General features: G+C 45.9%; 2 protein-coding genes across 3 annotated transcripts; one reads left to right on the forward strand and one right to left on the reverse strand.

Moving 5' to 3' along the window:
• Window positions 1-5,803: 5,803 nt before the first annotated feature.
• LOC133121944 (serine/arginine-rich splicing factor 7-like) lies at window positions 5,804-15,938 on the reverse strand. The gene is made up of 8 exons (XM_061231533.1): window positions 15,244-15,938; window positions 11,593-11,769; window positions 10,043-10,117; window positions 9,037-9,138; window positions 8,053-8,106; window positions 7,478-7,522; window positions 6,412-6,447; window positions 5,804-6,284 (listed from the first exon to the last, which is right to left on the reverse strand). The coding sequence occupies exons 1-8, from the start codon at window positions 15,537-15,539 to the stop codon at window positions 6,230-6,232; spliced, it is 840 nt and encodes a 279-aa protein (XP_061087517.1). The 5' UTR covers window positions 15,540-15,938; the 3' UTR covers window positions 5,804-6,229.
• Window positions 15,939-23,199: 7,261 nt separating this feature from the next.
• gemin6 (gem (nuclear organelle) associated protein 6) lies at window positions 23,200-24,467 on the forward strand. Of its 2 annotated transcripts, XM_061232696.1 has the most exons (3): window positions 23,200-23,289; window positions 23,386-23,518; window positions 23,853-24,467. In XM_061232696.1, exons 2-3 carry the CDS (start codon window positions 23,391-23,393, stop codon window positions 24,223-24,225), a joined length of 501 nt encoding a protein of 166 aa, XP_061088680.1. In that variant the 5' UTR covers window positions 23,200-23,289; window positions 23,386-23,390; the 3' UTR covers window positions 24,226-24,467. The 2 variants fall into 2 exon arrangements, with proteins under 2 accessions (XP_061088680.1, XP_061088679.1); XM_061232695.1 differs by lacking the exon at window positions 23,200-23,289 and having other exon boundaries at window positions 23,296-23,518.
• The last annotated feature ends 607 nt before the right edge of the window (window positions 24,468-25,074 follow it).

Here is a 25,074-nt window from a genome sequence, read left to right on the forward strand (position 1 = left end):
AAAAAATAAAAAAACTGCTAGAATGTCAGATTCTTACTGCATGGCAACCGAGCGCTCCCTCGCTTATTCCCGTCTTCAGAGCGGGAACGGGGGTCGTGAAAGAGGGCAGCCGTGTTGTAAACCGGAGTGCGGAGCTGTCCTGGTAGTTTTCGGGTTTTGGAGAAAGTTCTGCGAGAGATTACTAGAGGTGCTGCACTGCAACAAAAGAAAAGTGACTGTCTTAGCAAGCATTTTTGTCTTGTAATAAACCTTAAGATCTCCTTAAGATTCTCTCTCAAGTAGAAAATATTACCTTGTTTTAAGTTCGCTTGATGAGTGAAATTTCCCCAATCGCATGACCAGCACCCCAAAAACAATGTAATGAGTATGAGTATATATCTTATAGGATCTTATTTATTGTGCAGAACAAACTGTTGTTATAATAGAGGAAGGCTCTGAACTCTGATTTTCCAGTGTGTGTGTGTGTGTGTGTGTGTGTGTGTGTGTGTGTGTGTGTGTGTTGTATATATAATACTCATTTATATGTAGACAGAAATTCCATTCTGTATACAGTATATAATATTCAGTTCACATTAAATTTGGGGGCTGTGTACTGTATTGAGTGGATATATGGGTTCTTGTTTGAGAAGCCATTATTCAGTATCAGAAGAGGACAAACACCACCTCCCCTCCTGGCTGTGGGCCAAGCCGGTGACCTTGCAGCACCACATGCCTGCCACCATTATCTCCAGTGAAGTGGAGAGAGGATCAGATCTCTGTCCAGAACAGATCTCTGCTGAACTGAACCCCCGACAAAACAGATCTCTGCATAGATAAGATCCCCGTACAGAACAGATCTCTACTACATTTACATTTTAGTCATTTGGCAGACGCTTTTAATCCAAAGCGACTTACAAGAAGCTACTGAACAGAACCCTTTAGAGAACAGATTCCTCTACAGAACAGATTTCTGTACAGAAAATATCTCTCTACAGAACAGATCTCCACAGAACAGATCTTTACACAGAACAGGTCTCTGAACTGATCCCTCAACAAAAAAGATCTCCACAGAACGGATCTCTACAGAACAGATCTCTGAACAGAACTGATCCCTCTACAGAACAGATTTCTGTACAGAACTGATCCCTCTACAAAACAGATTTCTGTACAGAACTGATCCCTCTACAGAACAGATTTCTGTACAGAACTGATCCCTCTACAGAACAGATCTCTGAACAGAAAATATCTCTCTACAGAATAGATCTCCACAGAACAGATATTTACACAGAACAGGTCTCTGAACCGATCCCTCAACAAAAAAGATCTCTACAGAATGGATCTCTCTACAGAACAGATCTCTCAACTGATGCCTCCACAGAGAAGATCTCTGCACACAACAGATCTCTGTACACACAGAACGCGGTGTGAGAATATGAACGGACCGCCCACAACAGAGGGGCTGCTTCTGATGCCCCACACGTTCCGCCACCACACGCAACAACGCCCGGGTTCTCTGACCCGCTGCCACGGTAACCAATGCCGCGCACCAGCGAGGAAGACCAACGAGGAAGGGTTTATGACCTCAGTCTCAGAGGGAGCAATCAGGCTCTGCGTCAGAGAACGCACACCGAGTGCAAAATCTCCACTTCCTTCCTCCGTCTTCAGTCCCGTTCTGGAGATTATCAAATGAATCATTACATTTCCGGAAGCTCTTTTCCAGAACAACATTTTTTTATTTTTTTCTTTGTTAGGGTCGGAGTGAGAACCTGCAGGACAGTAGATCTTCCAGGAACAGTCGGCTACCACCACCTTACATAAAGGCAAGTGGACAGTTTGTTTTAATTTCATATTTTTCACTTTATTCAGATGGGGGACACAGAACACATCAGAACACAGAAAGTGCCATGGCAGGGGATCGAAACCCACAACCCCCCCAGGGGAATTGGTACAGTATATTACTCGAGAGGCAACCATCCTTTAGACAGTGACCCATGCTTAGCCAGGCCTTAATAACGTTAACAAAGATGAAAACAGTGGCATCCGCCAAGCACGCTGTATGTGGGTACTAAATATTTAGTATAATTATGCCAAGCTAAATAACAGTGGCTTAATAAATTAAATGTCAATAGGCTAACGTTCACAGCCAGTCCCAGTGTAAAGTAATCAGTGATCTCTATTAATTTAATAAGCTGCATGTCATGTTACATAGCAGTTTGCATGCTGCTTCGGTTAAGTATAATCCAAGATGGCAAATCCATAATTGGGACAAGATGCTTAACTTACGACTGGGGACCCGACTTTATGTAAACGATACAGAATTAATTCTTCTTCTTCTTTTCTCTCTTCCTCTATTTTTGAGTTTGAGCTTATCCTGCAAAAATGTGCAATTCTAACTTGTTTGAAAGTCTCGGTTTTTCAGAGCAGAAAAAAAGAAACATTTTTCTGAAACTGACATCATGGGAGTTTTGTGGAGACCGCAGTGTGTGCACAGGAGATAGCTGAAACTGATGTGCGAAAATGAGCAGGTACATACCTGTCATATTTCTCTCTGGCTTGAAGCTTTTTACTTTGAAGGACAGCGGCGTCTTTCAGAAGATATGTAGCCATTGTTCTGTAACCGCTGTTTGTACTGCCACACAAATGAACACATTTGCTTGTGGTCAGTCGACAGACGCTTGGAGAATGACTGATGAACAGAAAGGCATTTTTCACCTGACAAAATCGGAATTCTTCTGAAGGCAGATATTTAAAAATGTTTCAATGAAGCACGAGATCGTTAAAACAAAAACATGTAAACACACTCTTGCAGGTGAAATAGGCTACTGAATGTTCCATACATAGCTAGCGTATTCATTTTTAGTCTCATGTGAATGAGGCACGCTTCCTGTCGGCGACCGCTGTCAGCAGTCAAACCGTCGTATTCGTTTGTTCTCATCCGCCCAGCCCAGCCCAGCCCAGCCGAGATAGAAAGTCATGTAGGCCTACTTTACGTACTTGACACTTTGGCTTTGGCTAATGAGCCCGTTAAAAGAGGAAGCCTAAGTACTGGAAGAGAAGGGGTCAGCGACAAGACGTCAGAGACGACTCAAACCGAGTAAACAGCTGCGTCTGTCCACAGCCCGTAACACTCGCTGCCGTTTAAATAAACAGCCCCTTGTCTTCGTTAGCCGAGCAGCTGTTCTTCTGTCTCGTCAAGTATCGCGAACGCTTCATATAGGCTAATGTAGTCCCGGGAGAACGCGTTAAAAGAAACAGGCCCCTTGTTTATCCGCGGTCAGCCTGATACACTTGTAAATAATTATACGTTTTCGCTTTCGCTTTGTTTAGTGTTCAGAATTAGACATTTTAACTCTAGGCTATTTGGGCCCCAGGTGGCATGTGTAACAGCACCCTACAGGAATTTGTACAATATCCAAGGTCATCAATAGGCCTAATCTGACTCAAAGAGCAGGGCTAACACAGACCACCTACATTGAGGACGGAAATGGCACATGAAGCCAGTTCATGGAGGCTGCCATGTTGAACTCTGGGGCATTTTTGGCACCAGAGCATGCGCACTGGGTACCTAAACGGGAAGGGATGAATAGGAATTCTTATAATCTTCTGTGCAGCAGCTCAGAGAAAGTAGAAATAAAAACCCTGGAGGGTAATTAGTTCAGGGTCACGAAATTTTAAAAATTTAAAGTGCCGTCTAAAATAGTATAATAGGCACACCTACAAAAAAAGTTTGAATGGAATTCAATGGGGAACATCAACAGTACCTCCGGTAACCAGTTTGCGAGCTTTTGAGATGTCAACTGCAATTCCCTCCCTCTACTACGGTTACGCCATTCCTGACCCTTGGTGGAAAAAGAAAGAAGTAATTTCTGGTATCAGTCGATTTTTACCTTTTACCTAATCCTTTAAATATTTGACCTTTTCTGAAAGAACTCGGGATTCAAGTTCGCATTTGTCATTTGTGACAAGTACAAGCACAATGGTACTGGAGTTCTTACTCCTGATCTTCCCACTGCCAGACATAAGCATAAAGATAACAAAATAAATACAAGTCTAACATAAAAAATATTTCTTAATCCCTTTTTATGAATTTCAGAAACTCAGTCAAATCTCCCTTTAAGTCTCCTCGCTGTGTGCGTGTGTGTTACTTTAATCCACAAAGTCAGACCTTGAGTTTCCGAGCCAAACATCAGATGAATTCCGTCCAGTTATTGAAAATTTTGGAAAGGGCCACGGCAGATATTTGGCATGAAATATTCTCTCCACACGAGACGAAAGATTGCACCTGTGGTTAATGAGCCGCGAGCGCGCGAGCCGGCATCGTGTGCGAAGGGGAAAACACACAGAGAGAAAAAGTGTTTCATGTGCTAACTCTCCCCCAAATGACACGCCCAGCTGGGACCCCATAATACAAACAGCCTTTAGATGGCATCCGCCGGGTTGAAAGCCATTCATTTTTCAGAATGCTTTCAAGAAGGCGATGAATGCAGGGTTTGAAGACAGAAGTGTGTGTGTGTGTGTGTGTGTGTGTGTGTGTGTGTGTATACAAATTCAGGCTATTTCACAAAGTTCACATTTTATCCATCACCGTATACAAAAAAGCAGAGACTTCTGAAAAGCTTTGAAAAGGTTCCACTCAGGAAACCGAACAAAATGGGATGTATTGAAATACATTGTGAAGATCAGAACGTACTTTACAGGCAAAGTAGTGCAACCTTCAAATTTTTTGACAAAATACACTGCAGTGAAATGTATGCATTATACTACAGGGGACAGCCTGTAGCCTACTGGCTAAGGTATATGACTGGGACCGGGAAGGTTGGTGGTTCAAGCACTGGTGCAGCTGTTGGGCTCTTGAGCAAGGTCCTTAACCCCCCGCATTGCTCCAGGGGGGATTGTCCCCTGCTTAGTCTAATCAACTGTAAATCAACTTTGGATAAAAAAAAACATCAGGCAAATAACAAATTAGTTTTACAGTTTAGGTTAAAGGAGAAGGTTACTCAACACTTAATTGGTCAGTTAGAGGCCCTGGGACCAGGATTAGATATTAAAAGGAGCCACTGACACAGAAATATGTACACGATATACACTTACCACAAAATAATAATTTTGTTCATAGTGCTTGCTTTCCAACAGTATACCACAATGTGGTAAATAGCAGTGTATTAACATTATATTATGTGGTATATGAACTATTTTATAAACATAAAATCATATCCTAACATCAGGCGCAAGAGGTGGGGCAGATTCGTGTGCTGATTTCAGTAAAAGTCACTCAGTGTGGTTACCATGGACACAGGCTGAACGCAAATTTCCCATGACTTTATCACCAATGTCAGATGAAATAAATCACCCGACCGATGCAATAATTAAGAGCAAAAGTTGTTGTGACATCCTCCACCCCTGACCTTCCCCCACCCCCCAAAACAAATTGGCCCCTTGGTGTTTATCCCTGTTCCATGCAATGAGATTACACCAGAGCAACACTGCCCTCTAAAGGCAGGTCTGTGAAATGAACGAAAGCAGCACACACTCTTCCACAATAACCGCCTACAGAAACACCACACACACACTCACACACACGCAGACACACAAACAGTCTGGTTACATGTACTAAGCATCACGCACACAGTCTGGCTAAAGTACACACACACACACAAAGTATGGCTACAAGTACAGAAGCGCGCACACACGCACGCACGCACGCACGCACGCACGCACGCACGCACGCACGCACGCACGCACGCACGCACGCACGCACGCACGCACGCACGCACGCACGCACGCACACCATTTGGCTACAAGAACAGAAGGATCACAGAGACAGTTTAGCTACAAGTCAAATCTTTAATTTAATGTGCCCATACAAAACGACCACTCCATCGGCATATGGTTTCTACAGCACCACAAAAAAAACAACAAATCTCTTTTATAAATGACAACTGCAATACCGAACAAAAAGTTCTCTCTCAGACTGGGTTCCTTTTTGTTCCTATGTCTTTTTTTATTTATTGTTTTGTTTTGAATGACAGGGAGAGGAAACTAAACCCCCGATAACACAGAGATATGAACTGAGGAAAACACAAGCCGACACTCGAAAACAGAATCTCAGACATCGTGACATGAGAATCTCGTACAGATGTGTAAACACAAAACTTTGTTTCTAAAAGAGGTGTTTCAAAACAAAATTATATTAAAAAAAAAAAAATTTATTTAAAAAAAAAAAGAAAAAAAAAAAAAAAAAAGAAAAGATTTAGTCATCTCTGTCTGGGCTCACACTCCTACGAGGAGTTCCTGAAGGGGACCGGCTGAAACCACAGAAAAGGACAAAAAAACAACTTTAGTTCACACTTGTGATTGATTATTTTAAATGTTTCTGTGATAAGATCAAGGACAGCCGTTAAGCAATACCTCCTTTGTCAGAGGAGGACATACCTTTGTTTCTGAGGTGAAGATCTAGATTTTGACCGGCTGGGGAAGGGGGTGGGGGGGGTGGTTTGGAAGGGAGGGGGCAGAAATGTTAAAAGGTCACACTTTCAAATAAGTGGCAGTTAAAGGATTAATCAATCCCGGGTTAAAATTCCATCCACTGCAACTGGATTAGTGTGCATTCAGGAAGGGTTTAGAGAAGGAAGACGCAGAATTTCAAACGACTACCACTTATTCCAAAAGGGTTACCTTTTCTCATCTCCATCAAGCTTTCACTACCAATACCATTCATGAAATTACTTAATATAATAAAAAACATCCTCTCTATTGATATGGATATCCCTGAAGATTATACACGATAAATAAATGAGCAAAATGTTTTCATGAGATTCATGCACCCATGAGCTTTGATTGTGTGCAAGTTCCCAACATCAAATAAAGTTGCTGCAGTAAGCAATATTCCTTGTCTTTAACCGTGAATACCAAAGACCACGGCCGCCACAATTACTGCTGATGGACTCAACTCGATAATGGCTGAGCATCAGAGCGTTGCTAAGCCACTGAGCAGGAAAGCAATAAACCTCTGCTCAAAGCCAACCCCCTTTACGGCAAAGTGAACACAGGTAGCACAGCGATGTGCAGCTAGCATAGCTAACACAGGTAGCAGAGCTAATACAGCTAGCACAGCTAACACAGCAAGCCCAGCTAATACAGCTAGCATAGCTAACACAGCAAGCAGAGCTAATACAGCTAGCATAGCTAACACAGCCAGCAGAGCTAATACAGCTAGCAGAGCTAATACAGCTAGCATAGCTAACACAGCCAGCAGAGCTAATACAGCTAGCATAGCTAACACAGCAAGCACAGAAATCACAGAGAGCACAGGTAACACAGCGAGCACAGCTAACACAGCTAGCATAGCTAACAAAGCAAGCAGAGCTAATACAGCTAGCATAGCTAACAGCTGGCATATCTAACACAGCTGGCACAGCAAACACAGCTAGCATAGCTAACACATCGAGCACAGCAAGCACAGGTAATACAGCGAGCACAGCTGACAGTGTGGGCTCACCTCCGCGTAGGAGTACCGGACTTGGATCTGCCAACAGAGCCAGACCTGGAAGAAACGCAAACACAAACCATAAGCATAAAAAAAGCCCACACGTGCACACACTCACACACACACAAGCGCTTAGACGCACGCACACACAGCACATCACGTGCACATCACGTGCACATCACGTGCACATCACGTGCACATCACGTGCACACTCCCTCACTCCCTCACTCCCTCAAAGGAAAACTGCCTTCATAAAGCATTCAGAGCGGGTCCCGGGTCCTAATCCTCAGACACCGTACACATCGTGTGCCCTGGACACATATCCATAAAGCCTTTTAATCCATCGCACAGGGCACCTGGAGCAGTTTCTTTGCTCAGAACGGATTTGTTTAGGGCGTGAGCAGGGGAGAGCAGATAAGCACGGCAACACGGGGAGACGGTTCAGAAACACGGGGCCAGGGACCGTCTCTACAGCAGGTTTTCATCGTGAATCAAGTATGTCCGTGCTAATAATATGAGGCAGGACAATTTCACTTTCCAAATGGGATAAGCGATTCAAGACATAAAACGAGGAAAGGGGTCTTTACCTGCTCCTGGGGCGGGAAACTGACCGGGACCGGGACCTAGACCTGGATCTAGACCTGACAGAGTGGGAACAAAACAGGAAAAGAGACAAGACTTTAATTAATAATATAATCTTAATTATTCATTGTATTCGCGTAGCGCTGTTCTCACCAGCCGACAGCTCGAAGCGCTTCACAGTGATGAGGGGGGCTAACTCGCCGCAACCATCACCAGTGGGTAGCACCTGCGGGCTGCCACGGCAGCCATTTTGTGCCAGAACTCTCACCATACGTCAACTGAGGTGCGGGTTATTTTTATTATTTTTTTTAAAGATATTTTTTAGGCCTTTTTCAGCTTTATTGCACAGTATATAGTATAGAGAGACAGGAAGAATGGGAGCGAGAGAGAGGGGAAGACATGCGACAAATGTCGGACGGTCGGATTCGAACCGCCGACGTCGCGGCTCGCAATGAGCATGCGGTCAGTGCTCTACAGGCTGCGCCACCGAGACACCCACGGCAGCCATTTCGTGCCAGAACTCTCACCATACGTCAACTGAGGTGCGGGTGATTTTTCTTTTTAGGAAATTAAATCGGGGGAAGATTAGCTGGCAGGTTAAGAGAGACACGAAGCGACTCCTGACTCCTTTGTGATGAGTGCCATGGGACCGTTACATTACAGAACAGATATTTAGCCAACGCTTTTATCCAAACTGACTCACAGTTGATTCGACTAAGCCAGGAGAGGCTGTGGGGTTAAAGGCCTTACACAAGCGCCTAGCAGCAGCACTGATCTTATTGCAGCTGCAATGGGGCTTGAACCACCAACCTTCCAGGTCCTTTCATCGAGCACCTTAGCCAGTAGGACATAGGGCTGTGGTCACTAACGACGACAGTGAGTCAGAACCTCTGGTTAACACCTCATCTTAAAGACCGTTCAGGGGTCTACTGGAGCTGCTTGGTTCATTCGGACCCAGGACTCACCTGGACCGCTTAGGGGTCACGGACCTGGACCGCTTAGGGGTCACGGACCTGGACCGCTTAGGGGTCACGGACCTGGACCTCCTCGGGGTGTTGGAGCGAGACCGGCGCGGAGAAAAGGATCTGGACCTGAGGAAAGACCGGAAGCGGTTTGGAAAAGGTGCCAAGAAGCATCTCCACAGAGCACACGCCTGAAGTTCAACCCCTGAGGGTTTAATGAAACACCAAACCGAAACGTGAGATTATTTTCTGCCCTGAATATTGGTGAGTGTGGGAGGTTTCCTTTTAAATGGTTAAAGTATTTGACCCAGGTCGGCTCTAGTTTAACCCAAGGAGGCGACAGCCACACTTAATGCTGGGTAAATAGGGATTGGGCATTACTTCAGATACACACATATGAAATATGTATTTGAATGCATATAGTATACATCCCAACCATGTTCCTGGAGATCTACCCTCCTGTATGTTTTCACACCAACCCCAACAGAGCATACCTCATTGAACAACTAGAGCAAGGCTGCCCAACCCTGTCCCTGGAGATCTACCATCCTGTAGGTTATCACACCAGCACAAACAAAGCACACCTCATTCAACAGCTAGAGACGTCTCAGAGCTGCTCATTAGTAGAATCAGGTGTGCCAAATTGGGGTTGGAGTGAAAACTCTCCAGGGACAGGATTGGGCAGCCCGGCCACACAGAATAATAGTTTTTAATTTCGTATAAATCATTGCATTAAATTAACGGTTTGGCAGACGCTCTTATCCAGAGCGACATACAGTTGATTAGATCAAGCAGGAGACAATCCTCCCCTGGAGCAATGCAGGGTTAAGGGCCTTGCTCAAGGGACTAAAGGCTGTGCGGATCTCATTGCAGCTACACCGGGGATCGAAGCACCGACCTCGCCTGTCCCGGTCATGTACCTTAACCACTACGCTGCAGGCAAATCACACCCTCTACGGCAAAGGGAACCCTCGCCGCCATTTTGAGAACCAAACCCGCCATTTTGAGAAGGGAAAAAACCCCCGGGACTCACCTCCGGCTTCTGCTCCGGCTGCGGGAGCGGGAATAGCGTCTCCCCCGGGAACGGGAATGCGATCTAGAGCGGGACCTGACCACATCACGGGAAAGGGCCAATGAGCACGTGGGCTAGCGCAGCGTCACGCAGCTCAACCTGCCGGCTACTACCACAACATGTGTCTGCCCTGAGCTCGCTAGCAGCATAAGGCTAAAGATAACACGTACAGGAAAGTTACCATTACACAAAACACAGAACAAAGGTTTACGACAAAACAAGCTCAAGTCTTACAACATTACTGCCGTCTGCCTGGCACTGCGAGTGACATGCGTCTGCGTAAAGCAGGCACTTCTCAATTTCATTCTCTCCAAATAAAAAAAGGTAACACATTACGGCTAAATTCTTTAAAAGCACTTATGGAGAAATGAAAAACACATTTATCAATTATGTAATTAATTGTTACTTGAAATAAACCTTGCAAGTTTGCAGGTCGAGCCTCTTTGGTCTCACACTCGAGGTCTAGCAGATCTAGGAGTATCTATCAGCCGTTCTCTCTCTGCATCTAGGTCGTGTTCTTCGATTTCTAACGATGATCGATCGCACTGACAGCCAAATCGCTTGATTGAGGCTTGATAGGAGGCTTTTCTAGCCGGGGCTGAGTGCCGGTCGCTCCACCTTAAACACTGTCACGGCCCAAACTGACAGCCAAATCTCTGGGGGTTTGGCGGCCATCTTGGAAGCCGAACTCGTTTTTTTTCTCTGCCCTTTGTTAAATGGTTAAAGGTGCAGCTAGGAGAGGCCGGCACCTCGAGAGAGAGGGAAGGGGGGGGGGTTTCTGGCCTCAGGCCTCTTTAGGCGGATCACCTCAAGGTCTAGAAGGATCGTAATTCGTGTGGAATTCGCTAGATTCCTCATGAAATGGCAAAGGCTCGTGACACCCTGAATCAAACGAAGGAACCTGTAAGGTTTTGGACCAGGTTGATTATTAATAATTGTAAACAATACATTTAAAATAAATAAATAAATAGAAAAAACAAAAAAAAGATTTCAAACAAAAAGTAGGGGGAAAAAAAGTCAGTCAACAAAAGAAAAGAAAAGAAAAAAAAACAGTTAACAATAACAGATTTGTTGTTCGTTTTTTTTTGCTTTTTTTCAATGCATCATTCACGTCAACATACAGTAAATCAGTCAGCATTCTTCCAAGTTTATTTTACAGTTTAACTTTTTTCCACTGGCAATGAAACAGACTAGCGATGGCGGAGTCAGGCACCATCAACCAATAGCGGGCATGGGCGGAGCTACAATGAGCCGTCAAATCATTTCCCCAACCAATCGGGAGAGAGAAAAAAAACCAACAAAAAAAACATTTCTGCCATTCCGCCAGAACCTCAACGACCGGTAAACACCACCTCGGTCACGCACGGCGTACGGTAGCTCCGCCCATTCATTCGTTCACTCCCAGGCGTTATGACGCCCGACTCCCCCACCGCTAGGCGCGGCCGATACGCCGCGTAAAGAAGCGAATAAAACGGGGCAGAGTCTGGAACGTTTCCGCGGGCGCCACTTACCGGCTCCTCCGGCGTCTGCTGTAGCGGTGGCAGTCGTAGGCATAATGCCCCTTCTCACCACACTCGTAGCACCGGTCGTTGGGGTCGAAGGGCCGGCGGGTGGGCGGGCGGTCGTAGCGGGACCTCCGGGGCATTCCTGTAGACAACTCAACTCTTACTCGGGAGCCACAAACTACCCTGGAACAGACAGCACACAGCGGCGCCGGGGGTTACCGCGAAGGCGGGCGTCCTTTCTGCGGCTCCGACCCCGACCGGTTCCTCCGCCGACCTGCTGGGTTCCCGCGGCAGATTTCTCAAGGTTACCCCCACCCCCACCCCATAGGGATTTGGTTTTCTGCCGAATGCAAGGTCTCTTGTCAATACAGACTTGGGAGAGTTTCACGTTTTGTTCGACGAGTTAGAACATCCATGGATTTCTATGGTGCTATGTGCCTGAAAGTTGCTACATCGAAGCTACAACACATTTCACATTTCACCAGACGTCAATCAGGTTTCATACCAGCCTGCCTGCACGCTACAAGGCTACATTGAACCTACAAGGGTAACTTTGAGGCAGGCTGAAGGCAGGCTGGTAGGAAACTCATTTCGTGTCAGCCGAAATGCGAGTCGTGGCAGCTTCAATGTAGCAAGTTGCTTCTTTAGAGCACATAACGGCTCAGAAATATTCAGTTGTATATGCTACGGTCGTAGAACCAAATGTGAAACTCTCTTAAACGCACTTTGGCAGAAATCGATATCCCTGTGGGTGAAAACCATGGGAAATCTGCCGAGGGAACCCGCGACTCTTCCGGTTTTTAAGGACTACAAACGGTCGCGCTCGACGGAGGGGAGAGCTTTCTAAACCGCGCGGAGAGCCGACCGCCGCATTCGGTACGAGGAAAGACTTTTCCGAACGTGGAACCCCTGCGTCTCGCAGATCCCGCGCTCAGCCGACAGACACGGCGTGCGCGAGACGCAAACGCTCACACGCTACGCTGACACGCTACGCTGACACGTTACGCTGACACGCTACGCTCACACGTTACGCTGACACGCTACGCTCACACGTTACGCTGACACGCTACGCTCACACGTTACGCTCACACGCCACGCTCACACGCCACGCTCACACGCCACGCTCACACTGACACGCCACGCTCACACGCCACGCTCACACGCCACGCTCACACGCCCCGCTCACACGCCCCGCTCACACGCCCCGCTCACACGCCCCGCTCACACGCCCCGCTCACACGCCACGCTCACACGCCACGCTCACACGCCACGCTCACACGCTACGCTCACACGCCACGCTCACACGCCACGCTCACACGCTACGCTCACACGCCACGCTCACACGCCACGCTCACACGCTCCGCTCACACGCTACGCTCACACGCTACGCTCACACGCTACGCTCACATGCCACGCTCACACGCTACGCTTTCCCGCTCCAACACGCCGTTCCTCTCCCAGCTCCTCTGGCTCTGCCTCCCAAGCTCAGCTCTGAGAGCACCGGCAGCTCCAGGAGACCTGCCAACACCTGCCGATTTCCACAGATAAAAACAACAACAACAACAAAAAAAAAACTGCTACAATTGCCCCTAAAGTGCGTATCTACATTGACAGTTTGCTGGAGACGAAGGTTTGTGCGAGACGAAGGTTTGTTGGATGTCTCGTTTCGCGTTCAGTTTTGTCTTTTTTTTTTTTTTCCCGGAGAAGAGATTCTTGATGGTGGCATGACTACAAGAAACAGCCTGGAACAAGGAACTATAGAAGGAGGCAAGACGGGTCCCCCAAGAGCCACTGGGAGAGATGAGTAACAGTCCCTCCTGTGAACAAGCTGCAGCCGGAGAACCTTCCTTAATAAAAACGGATCTGCAAGATCTACACAGACGAGCTGAAATCACAACGCACTTCTTCCTCAGTTCAGTCAATTCTCTATAACCGTACAAACGCATCTTAAAATATACATTCCATGAAAGTGGGCGTGTATGTCGATGAAATAATGTAAGTTCCCCTCCAATCAAAACATCCGATATGCCCATTTGACAATAATCAATGTGTGCATATTTATAGAAAGATAATAGTTTTTTAATTGAAATACCATAACAGACAACTGTTAAGCCACCCCTTTCCCACTGTAGAGCTGAACCAGGCTGGCTCATTATAGCCCTTTCCCACTGTAGAGCTGAACCAGACTGGCTCATTATAGCCCTTTCCCACTTTAGAGCTGAACCAGGCTGGCTCATTATAGCCCTTTCCCACTGTAGAGCTGAACCAGACTGGCTCATTATAGCCCTTTCCCACTGTAGAGCTGAACCAGACTGGCTCATTATAGCCCTTTCCCACTGTAGAGCTGAACCAGGCTGGTTCATTATAGCCCTTTCCCACTGTAGAGCTGAACCAGGCTGGTTCATTATAGCCCTTTCCCATTGCATAGCTAGAACCAGGTTGGCCCCTTTCCCCACTGAAGAACGGGAACCAGATTAACTCAAAGATTTCAGGATCCATCTAGCTACCTGAACCTACTTTACTGACTAGCAATGCATACAACTTTTGAGTTAACCATTCTCACCAGCCCTGGAGGGCCACAACGTCTGCTGGTTTTCCTTGTGTTAAAGATGGTCCGATTGTTGATTGGCTACAGTCCACACACCTTGTAACAAGGCCTAAACAGACTGCAGACCAAAATTAAACCATACAAACACGCAGATACTGCTGCCATCCAGGACTGGAATCTCCAATGCCTTACACAGGTCAATTTCCCCCAGGCAGTTAAACACTGCTACAATGAACTAACATTAACATAAAACTGCACACCTTTGGGCAAAACACTTGTTTATAATATGCCAAACATATTTCCTAGCTTTCACTCATTTAGAATTTACTTAATCTTGTTTGAAAATCAATTGCAGACAGGTGATTGCTGGCTAAATGAATAACCGAAGCGCTCAGTCACAGAATCTCACATAATTAAAAACAGAAGGCACTGCTCATATTAGCACTTGCAGCTAATATACAAAAACAAAAGATCCAATAATCTTTAATACAATAAGAGGTAATGCTTCTTTATTTCAAAAGAGCAAATTACATCACTGTAATTATTTTTTTCTTTTTTTGCAAACGTCAATCAGAAACCTGCTGACCACTCTCAGGTCACATTTACTCATTCTGGGCATGTACGTGGAAGCTTCCAGCATCGACTGCCTTCCAGGTCTCTCGAGGTCTGGACTAGAGCCAAAATGGTGTCTCAGTACAGTTCAATTAGTTAAGGTTGAGGTCTGGGCTAGAGCCAAAATGGAGTCTCGCTGCCGTTCAATAGACCCACCAGACACTCAGCTCCTGTGTTCCTTCATCCTCTCCTAACTACAGGAGTTTCTAGTGGTCCTATATAATCTGTGGTGGCATTTGCTGAGTTAAGGTCTATGTCTCTCAAGGCCAAGACTAGAGCCAAAATGGGCTCTCGGTTCCAATCATTTAGCTAATGTCCAGGACGGGTCACTCGAGGACTAGACTAGAGCCAAAATGGGGTCTCCGTGTTCTCCGCTTAGTTAAGGTCCATGTCTCTCGAGGTCTGGGCTGGAGCCAAAATGGGTCTCAGTACCACTGACGTAGTTAATGGTCGAGGTCTGAGCTAGAGCCAAAATGGGAGTCCCGTTTCACACTTACTTGCCATCCAGTCCTCGGACAGCGTCCTCCGCGTCTCTGGGGTCCTCGAACTCCACAAAGGCAAACCCGGGGGGATTCCTAGCAATCCACACCGTTCTCAACGGGCCATAATAACCGAACGCCCGCTCTAGCTCTCCTTTCCCAGCACCTGTCCCGAGGTTACCCACGTAAACCTTAGTCTCTGGAAGGAAGAATAAGAAAGGGGGGGGGGGGGGGGGCGCTGCAGTACAGGCGGAAGCAGACTCTCGCACTGCAAGATAATGCCTCTCAATGCCTCCCGTCTGCATGAGCTGCATTCGCCTCGCACCTAACCGCACACAGACGTCAAGCCAGGGTTGAATTCTGGGTAATGTCCGTCAGCGCTTAGCCTGGCGGAGATTTCACGGCACTTTGAGGGGCCGGTCGCTTTGGGGCCGGCAGCTTGGTTTAGCGTTACCGCCCCATGTCTCTTCCCTATGCCGCCGGCAAGATTTCATTTGTATTGGGCAGGGGTATCCGAAATGTTTTCTGAATGCGAATCGTTTACGGACTGAACTTTTGTTTCCGACATCAAATTTGACGAAAACCCAGAAAAGCAAAAGAGGTTTAAGCTTCGAGGTTCAGCCCCACCTTGACCACTCGTTTCAGACAGACATTACTGACTTCTGAGTGTTCAGATCACACGTGAAAAAGCAATGCTATCACTACAAACAAAACCATGGCAAACAGAACCATTTTCGGTCTTTGTCTACCACAGGTGAAAATTTTATTCTGGTTTAATTTCAGACCCGTTTAAAAAGCAGCGTCTTTTTTTCCTTTCTTTTTTTTTAAACTCATTACAAGGCAGTAGGGGAAAAAAAACAGCGATTATTTTCCCCCCACTCGTTTCATTCTCTTCAGCTCATCTAAAAACGTTCGCGGGGTCAGACCCGCGTTTTGCGAGGGCTTCCGCCGCATTACACAGGTAATTTGCTCTTTGAATTACAAGCCATCTGTAAAATGACACTTACACAGGCCGACACGCCGCACTTGCAATTATCCCCGCGGAGCGAAGCGCGGACCGTTCTATTCAAACGTCATCCCGTGATTGGCCTCCCCGCCGCGACCGTCGCCCAATCACGGGGCTCCTTTTAACGAGGCGTCGCCGTAATCCGCGATCGCGTCCGCCACCGAAGCACCGGGCCGCCGCGCGAGAGGCGAACGCTCCGTTTCAAACGCTCGCGAGGCGAAATAAATTCAGCTGACGTTAAACCGGGAGCACAATCCCTTTTTAAAAGTCTTGTCAAACCGCAGTGAAAGAAGGGACGGTGGCAGTTTTGCTACAGGGAAAAAGATTCATCTGTGTTGTGAGAAGCCTGCTGGGATAAATGAGGGATTTCACATGACATCACCCTCCCAGCAGAGAGGGACCCGTTAGCCTTGGTTTGTTCGGCTTCTCGGTTTTTTTTTTTTTTTTTTTACAAGGTTTGTCAATAGCAATTCATAACGCCGGCAAATTTACTGCCAAGGCCAATATTGCCTCACTCCAGGGACCAGAGGGGAAACATATCCAAGGTAACCCGGGCCATAAAAGCGCAGTACAAAACGCAGTAATGCAGCACTGCAGCGTCAGATGCAGCTGTGCCAATCAGAGCATGCCCGGCCATGCTGAGGTAATGGAGGGCATTAATGCAGCGCGGCTGATTTGTGTGATTTATGCGCAGGTCTCCAGAGGGAGTGTGGGAATCACTCTGGATAAGGAGCTGTCCTTCTCTGAACCCTTCCTACTTATACCAGAGAGGACGGTGTAGGAGGCCCCAGGGTGGGAGGGGCATGGGGTCCCCAGTGTGGGAGGGGCATGTGGGCCCCAGTGTGGGAGGGGCATGGGGTCCCCAGTGTGGGAGGGGCATGGGGTCCCCAGTGTGGGAGGGGCATGGGGTCCCCAGGGTGGGAGGGGCATGGGGGCCACAGTGTGGGAGGGGGATGGGGGCCACAGTGTGGGAGGGGGGTGGGGGCCCCAGGGTGGGAGGGGCATGGGGGCCCCAGGGTGGGAGGGGCATGGGGGCCCCAGGGTGGGAGGGGCATGGGGGCCCCAGTGTGGGAGGGGCATGGGTCCCCAGTGTGGGAGGGGCATGGGTCCCCAGTGTGGGAGGGGCATGGGGTCCCCAGGGTGGGAGGGGCATGGGGTCTCCAGTGTGGGAGGGGGATGGGGGCCACAGTGTGGGAGGGGGATGGGGCCACAGTATGGGAGGGGCACAGGCCCTGCGCCTCATTGCCAGAAATGGAGAAAAATGCCCACGGTTTGCCAATAGCCTCATCTCCCAAACCGAAGAAATCACCAACCTAGTGCTTTTATATCACAGCTGCAATGTAGAGCTTCAGCGTGATGTTATTTTAACGGGCAACTCCCGCACCAACATTATTATTTATTTATCATCATTATTTAGACCACTCTCTCTCCACACTTTCATGAGCAAATTGGCTGCTGAAGGGTGTGGCTTTTCTTGGAAGTACTGAGAATTCTGGTTCTATTCTCCAACTTTGACCAAGCAGCCCCGCCCCCCCCCCCCCCTATGAAAACCTAAGCCAACACTGTACTTATTAACTAAATCGTGTATGAACATACATGCACTGCGCTGGTGAGGGAGTCTGAGAAGCTGTGAGAGCAGATTCTGTATGTTTTATATGCATTCACGTCTCAGTGCCTTTACCACTGACCTCAATTCATTTCCAGGGCGCTAAGCTAACGGGCTAACGCACGCAGGGGCGTTCGCCCATGGGCGGCCGGCAGAAGGGAGACCACACGGGTCGATATGGAACGGGCTGCACGAGCACATTACTACCAGGCAGATGTGAGCTTCATGAATATGTAAACAGAACAGGGATATCCGAGACTCTGGCGCATGTAAAAAATTCACCGTCCAGAATTTCAGAACCTAGTGAACACCTAGTAGGTCCAATTTCCATGCACTTGACTGGGTTGCATCCGTTACAAATGCGTGTGGATTTTTCCAAATGTAGTCAAGACTGAGCAATTGAAATTCTGGATGCAAAATAATGGCTTATATTACATTACATTAAAGACATTTGGCAGATGCTCTTATCCAGAGCAACATACAGTTGCTCTTAGACTAAGCAGGAGACAATCCTCTCACAGAGCAAAGCAGGGTTAAGGGTCTTGCTCAAGGGTCCAACAGCTGTGCGGATCTTATTATGGCTACACCGGGGAAAGAACCACTAACCTTGAGGGATCCCAGTCATGTACCTTAACCACTAGGCTGCTTATATCTAGCAGGTAAATGAAAATGATGGTGAAAAAACGAAAAAAAAAAAAGTAACAAAACCAGTGTTAAATGACCTAATCAGCAGCTGTAGCTACATTGGAGGAGGCCCCACGATTTCAACTGCGATACTGATGACGTAATACACTGTTTTGACGGTGTTGTGTGTGTGTGTGTGCGCGTGTGCGTGTGTGTGAGTGAGAGAGTGTGAGTGTGTGCGAGCATCTATATATGCGTGTGTGTGAGTGTACGTTCAGTTATTCTTGTGGGTCACGTAGGAATTAAGATACCAACTGAAGTTTTGAGGTTATGCCTTCAAATGGCCCTCAAACTCGCCGCTTCCAGTTTTACCAGTCAAACCAGTCCTACAATATCCAGAGAAGAGCTCTCAGAAAGCCTAGTTCCCTTCACGAACAAAATCTAGACGTGCAGACATCGCTAGCATTGTGGGCGGCTTGGCAAATTCACATCTTCATGAAGCAAAACGGCTCGACGTTAAAACGTTAGATCAACACGCAGATCTGCAAGCTCACAAAAGAGCTATAAGGCCAATGAATTTAGCGCACCGGTGCACATGAGTACCCTTCTAGGAAATGGCAAACGTCAGATGATTGGACCACTGAAGGAAGAGATCATCTGCCTGTGTTCAGCCGGGAGAGGCACTCATCCATATCAGAAGTTAGCCTGTAAGCGAGGGTTGCGGGGGGAAACCCACGGGCAATGCCAGCTGCAGTGTGCTAGGCGCATCTGTTCCGGGATAGAGCCAATCAGCATCGTGTCCTAGGCGTGCGGGCGGAGCCTTGGGCGGGGTAACGCTAACGTGCCTCTGCCATTGTTCTGAACAGGGAGACACCGTAGACCAGGGGTCTCCAATCTTATCCTAAAAGGGCCGGCGTGGGTGCAGGTTTTTGTTTTAACCCAGCAGTAACACACCTGATTATACTAATGAACTAATCGTGGTCTTTAATCAAGACCTAGATGAGTAGAATCAGCTGTCTTAGTCCTGTGCTAAAACAACAACCTGCACACACACCGGCCCTTTCTGGATAAGATTGGAGACCCCTGCCGTAGACAATCGCAATTTCTGTATTTTAACAAATAATCATTTCTGCTAATTGTATTCAATCATGAGATGGATTTAGAGGCCAGCACAGGTATTTTGGAAAAATAAAAGGAACAGGACTCACGAATGCATATTTAAAAGTAGCGCGCACACACACGTCCTGTACCAGGGAGCCCAGACTCGACTCCATTGGGTGGACTAACGCATTTAGAAAGATAATGGAATCCCACACAAATCAACCAACAATGTGATCAAAAGCCTAAAAGCTCACTGGTATTGATTGGCAGTTAAGACTGCGTGGCTTATTCTGCAATCGTCTCACTGGAATTATCTAAATCGCAACAGCTTAGCTAATCGCTTAGTAAATTAAATTAAACTGCAGACATTGAGGTTTACAAAAAATTTTTTTTTTTTTAATGGAGAAAAAGTTAGGATTCAAAGTCTGTCTTGTGAATCTTTAGTTTCCATCAATGAACAAGTGGATGATGGATACATAGAGAATGGAAAATGTTTGCCTGTAAAATGCTTAGTCTAAAACTGATCAAGGACCAGACAAGTATAAAGAAAGTAAATTAAAATTTCACTGCGCAAGACAATTCACTGCTCTTACGGAACAGAAAAAGATGCCTTAGACAAGATAACCATTTTTTAACAATTGCATATGCATCGCTAAATCCATTTTACAGAAATATCAAGTGGTTTCATTTAATTAACTACTGGGGCCTTATACATACAGATGAGCAAGTCCCTACTTAAATAAAGGGATGGATTAAAAAATGTCACACTACAGAATTGCTTACAAAAAACAAACAAATTTGCAGGCTGGAAACACTTTATTCAATACACTTTTGTTAGTGAAACAGTGCAATATCGTGCATGTATTCACATTTATGACAGCATCTCCAACTACACCAACCATCCCACAGTACCATGTACCTACAGAACTCTGGATGCAAATACTGGTCTCCTGCTAACAGTTCTGTCATTTACTTTTAGATATAGAAGATATACTTTTATTAAACCCTGTGGGATATAATTTGCCCTCAGCATTTGACCAAACCTTCCGGGTCCTAGTCATGTACCTTAGTCACTATGCTACAGGCTGCCTACTGAAACCTCCATGTGATTAACTGGGCAGTGTATTAGCAACAATCCAATTAGGAGATGTGACTGATGCATTAGTATTAGTCCTTTGGCTCAGTAGGTAGAGCATCACACACTAACCATGAAAAGGTTGCGGGTTTGAAACCCAGGGAACTATGTACACTGAAACAATGTATGCGTTTAGAATCCTGTATGTCACTTTGGATAAAAGCATCTAATAGGAATCTTATGAAGAAGTATGCTGCTATATACATGGTAACTAAATTTAAATGAAAAAAAGGAAAGACAATTTCTTTTCAGAGAAGAAAAGAACATTACACAGTTAAAAATGCTTGTACTCCAAGGTCTTGTCGAGGAAAACTGCCTACACACAACCTCCCTCTTACAGCGATTAGGTGATTTAACGAAGCAGATGTCTGTTCTTTTGGCATGCACACTGCAGTGTAGTATTGTGAATCACTGTCTGTACTGAATAGCAGTGTGGGGGTGGAAGCTCCTTTCTAAGTCTCTGTTGGAAGAAGATATGTGTGTTCGGCTCAGGGCATGAAATTAGCTTCTTTTTTTTCACCCACTGACCAAAGTGGTTTGTTTAAAATTTTGAATTTCAAATAAAATCACCAGCAATTTTCAACATATTACCAGCCAAATAACCAGTTACGACATAACACCAGAGTAGAAAATACACCCAGGTTCTGTTTCTGGTGGCCATGTTAATTGTCCCACTGGGGATCAAGGTACATCAATAAATACACTTGGCAAATCTACAGCCAGGAAAACACCAATGGCTAATACACACAGGGAAAGGGGAGGGAAATGCTTGGGTTGTAATGAAAGGTAGTTACACATTTATACTGACAAACTAGAATTTAAAAAAATAATAGTAATAATAAATTTAAAAAAACATCTGAAATATGTGCACATGTTCTGCTGCACTACGCCGGGACCCTGATGAACACTAGCAGGTTTCAGAGTAGTTGAGGTCGGGGGGGGTTGGGGGTCACAGCTGTCACACAGCCATCCATTTGAAAGAAAGAAAAATACAACCTAAATCGCTTCTATTCACTTGGACACTTAAAATTCCTGACGTATTTGATGTAGACTCTGCAATATAATGGCTTCAAATTTCAACAAAGGGCCATGAACGCATGGAATGTGATGCTGTAAGTTATGCACGTGCGGTCATGAAATCACATAAAATCTACTAAAAAAAAAAACAAAAAACAAATTTCTAGCTAATGAATCCGTAGCTAAACAGGCGAATTTAAATTACAGCAATTATAAGTAAAGTTAGCCGTACCCAGTAGACAGGTTGGAGGGGTTTTTATCTTTAATCCCAATAAATAACGTTACGATTCATTATTTTACATAACATCCCAATTATCTTGAAAAAGTAAAAAAATAACCAAGGCGACCATGTTGATCCCCTAGGTGTACTGCCGTCTGAAAATGGGTGAACTAACGTTAGTGCAACGTTAGGCACCTATGTCTCCTATTAATGCTAGATAGCTAGGTAACTTAAAGTTACGGTTGGCTACAGTGAGGAGGCGAACAGGTTACACAGGTTGATGGACAACGTTAACTGCCAAACTACCTGGACATTTCCCGTTAACTATCAAAATCAGAATGGTAAATGACGTTAAACCCGACAAAAAGACACCATATGCCCGAAATGTTAACCTCAGTTTCGCTAAATATACTTTTGCGCCGTTATCTTAGATTGGCATTAACACTCGATCATAGCAACGGCCATGCTAGCCAGTGCTTGCTATATTGGTCGCTGAGGGATTAACGTTAGCCTGTCCATCGCGGCAAGCTAGCCACAAAAACAAGCAGGCTACAACTAGCTGATAGCTACATAGCTAGCGCTGCGGTAACTGCTTCCACACAAATCCACGCGTGGCTTCTATATAAAATCGTCAATATACCTTTCCTCCAAATACCAATATGCGAATATGTCCACGATTTTCTAATTACAGCGCCGACAGCCATTATTTTGTGTGTGCGAACACGCATGGTTGCTAACGTAAATTAACTAGCCGCCATTACAGCTAGCTACCCCGCTAACTGGCAAGCTAGAGCGAATCTCTGAACGATTACCAACAATATGTGACGAAAAAGCAAATATCTCGCAATTTCATGTCCATATTATGTTGTATAACATACAAACGAACATTTACTGTTGTCAAACCTGTCCATATATTAGCGCTTACCTCCGTATCGTCCGTATCTAGACATGACCCTTGTACAACAACCGTTTTACTGACAGCGAAGCTACTCCATCCGTTCTGCGCATGCTCACAAACTGTTTTTTTTTTTTTTTTTTTTTTCTCCACAGTACAGCAAGCAACATTGTGTACTACTACCATGGTACTAGCAACTTAACGTTAAAACCTTGAAACAAAAACCAATATGAACATCTTACAAAATCCCACGAGTTAAAAAAATATGTACCAAATAAATCACATGTAATAATTATAAGATAACAAAAAAGCATTAAGTCGGTCTCGGAACAAATAGACTTGTAGTGCTTGTTTCTTAACGTCATGTTCTACTGCTACACTTGTTTAAAAAATTTCCGCATGGTGCTCTGGGAAATTATTCACTGTTAACGTCTGATTCGTCGTTTTGACACCATTACAGGTAGCTTGTCACGTCCGCCTTTCTGTTCTGTAAGATTGTTTAGTTATTCGTGAACTTTATGTTTTTGACCACTTTGCTGCATTTATTCATTGAAAGGAATCATGAACGAATGGACTCAGAAGAACCCACTGGAGTGGAATGAATATGTAAATAAGGAAGTGAAAGTGACAGCAGACGAAAAACATGAGTATCAAGGCTGGGTTTTTACCGTGGACCCAGTCTCTGCAAGGTGACGTTTAAATTATGTGTCCATTTATAAATACTTTGTCACATTGCACTTGTGCGACACTGTTGGCTATTAACTATGTTAGCTCCACGCTTTCATTTACCTACAAGCTTAGCTAGGTAATCGGCGGGGAAGCTGAACTCATCTCTACACTGTGATATGTAGCTACACTGCACTTTTCGCTTGGGCCAGTTGTGTATGTGTACCTTGAATACAAGGGAAAGCATCTGGACCATATGCCGTATAAAGAACGCGACCGGATTAGAATATAACATTTTTTCCCACTTTCTTGGTTTGTTGCCATTTTAACTTTTCTTACTCTTGCTGTTCTCCCCAGTGTCGTCCTGGTGAATTTCCAGGACACCGGGAAGGCTTCCGTCGTGGTGGTGATGGGCCACGCAGTGAGAGAAGTCGAGATCGTGAAGGACGGAGACGAGGAGATGGTGAGCCGACTGAGCTCCCTGTTCATGCCCGAGGGACGCCATGTCCTCGGCAAGGACGAGCTGAGACGCAAGAAGGAATGCTTGCGCGCGTGGCTGGAGAAGAATCTGATTCCGGTGACGGAGGAAGACGAGACGCTGCGTGTGGCCGGGGTATTGACGGTGAATCCGCCCTACGGAACGCAGGACTGCAGCAGCTCCAATGAAATTATCCTGGCCAGAGTTCAGAGTCTAGTGGAGAGCAATCCTGGTCCGCAAGAAAACCAATAACACGTGTCACTTCCATGGGAATGAACTACACATGCTTCGGTGGACTGTTGTCCAGTGTACCATTCTTATTCCTGTATATATATTTTGGCAAATACTTTTTTTTTTCTCTTTTTTTTATTTTATAGAAGTCTAAGCACAATGTAATTTGTGTTCTGTTATTTTCTGTATAACATTGCGGCAGACCACAATGTGGCTTGGTTATTGAACGCTTTGAAACCATGATTAAATTTTTTTCTTATTCACAGGAAGTTTTTTCTTTTTAGTTTCGATTCGACAATACAAATCATTGACAGCGGCCACTGAATAACATTCGCTGTGGATTTCATTCGGAATGTTCCCAATGTAAAATTAAGAACATAACTTTTTCCATGCTATACACTCAGTGACCACTTTATTAGGCTAGGCAGACCTGTGCACCAGATTGCTAATGCAAACATTTAATCAGCCGATTGTGTGGCAGCAGCTAAATGCATAAAAGCATGCAGATACGGTCAGGAGGTTCAGCTGTTTTTCCGTTTTTTTCAGAATTTTAGAATGGGGAAGAAATGTGACTTTGACTGTGGAATGATTGTTGGTGGTTTGAGTATTTCAGAAATGGCTGATGGGGCGGCACGGATGGTGCAGTGGGTAGCACTGCCGCCTCACAGCAAGGAGGTCCTGGGTTCGAATCCCCGTCGGCCGGGGCCTCTCTGTGCGGAGTTTGCATGTTCTCCCCGTGTCTGCGTGGGTTTCCTCCGGGTACTCCGGTTTCCTCCCACAGTCCAAAGACATGCAGGTTAGGCCGATTGGAGAGTCTAAATTGCCCGTAGGCATGAGTGTGTGAGTGAATGGTGCGTGTGCCCTGCGATG

Source organism: Conger conger, chromosome 2 (genome assembly GCF_963514075.1).
Source record: "Conger conger chromosome 2, fConCon1.1, whole genome shotgun sequence".
Taxonomy (NCBI): domain Eukaryota; kingdom Metazoa; phylum Chordata; class Actinopteri; order Anguilliformes; family Congridae; genus Conger; species Conger conger.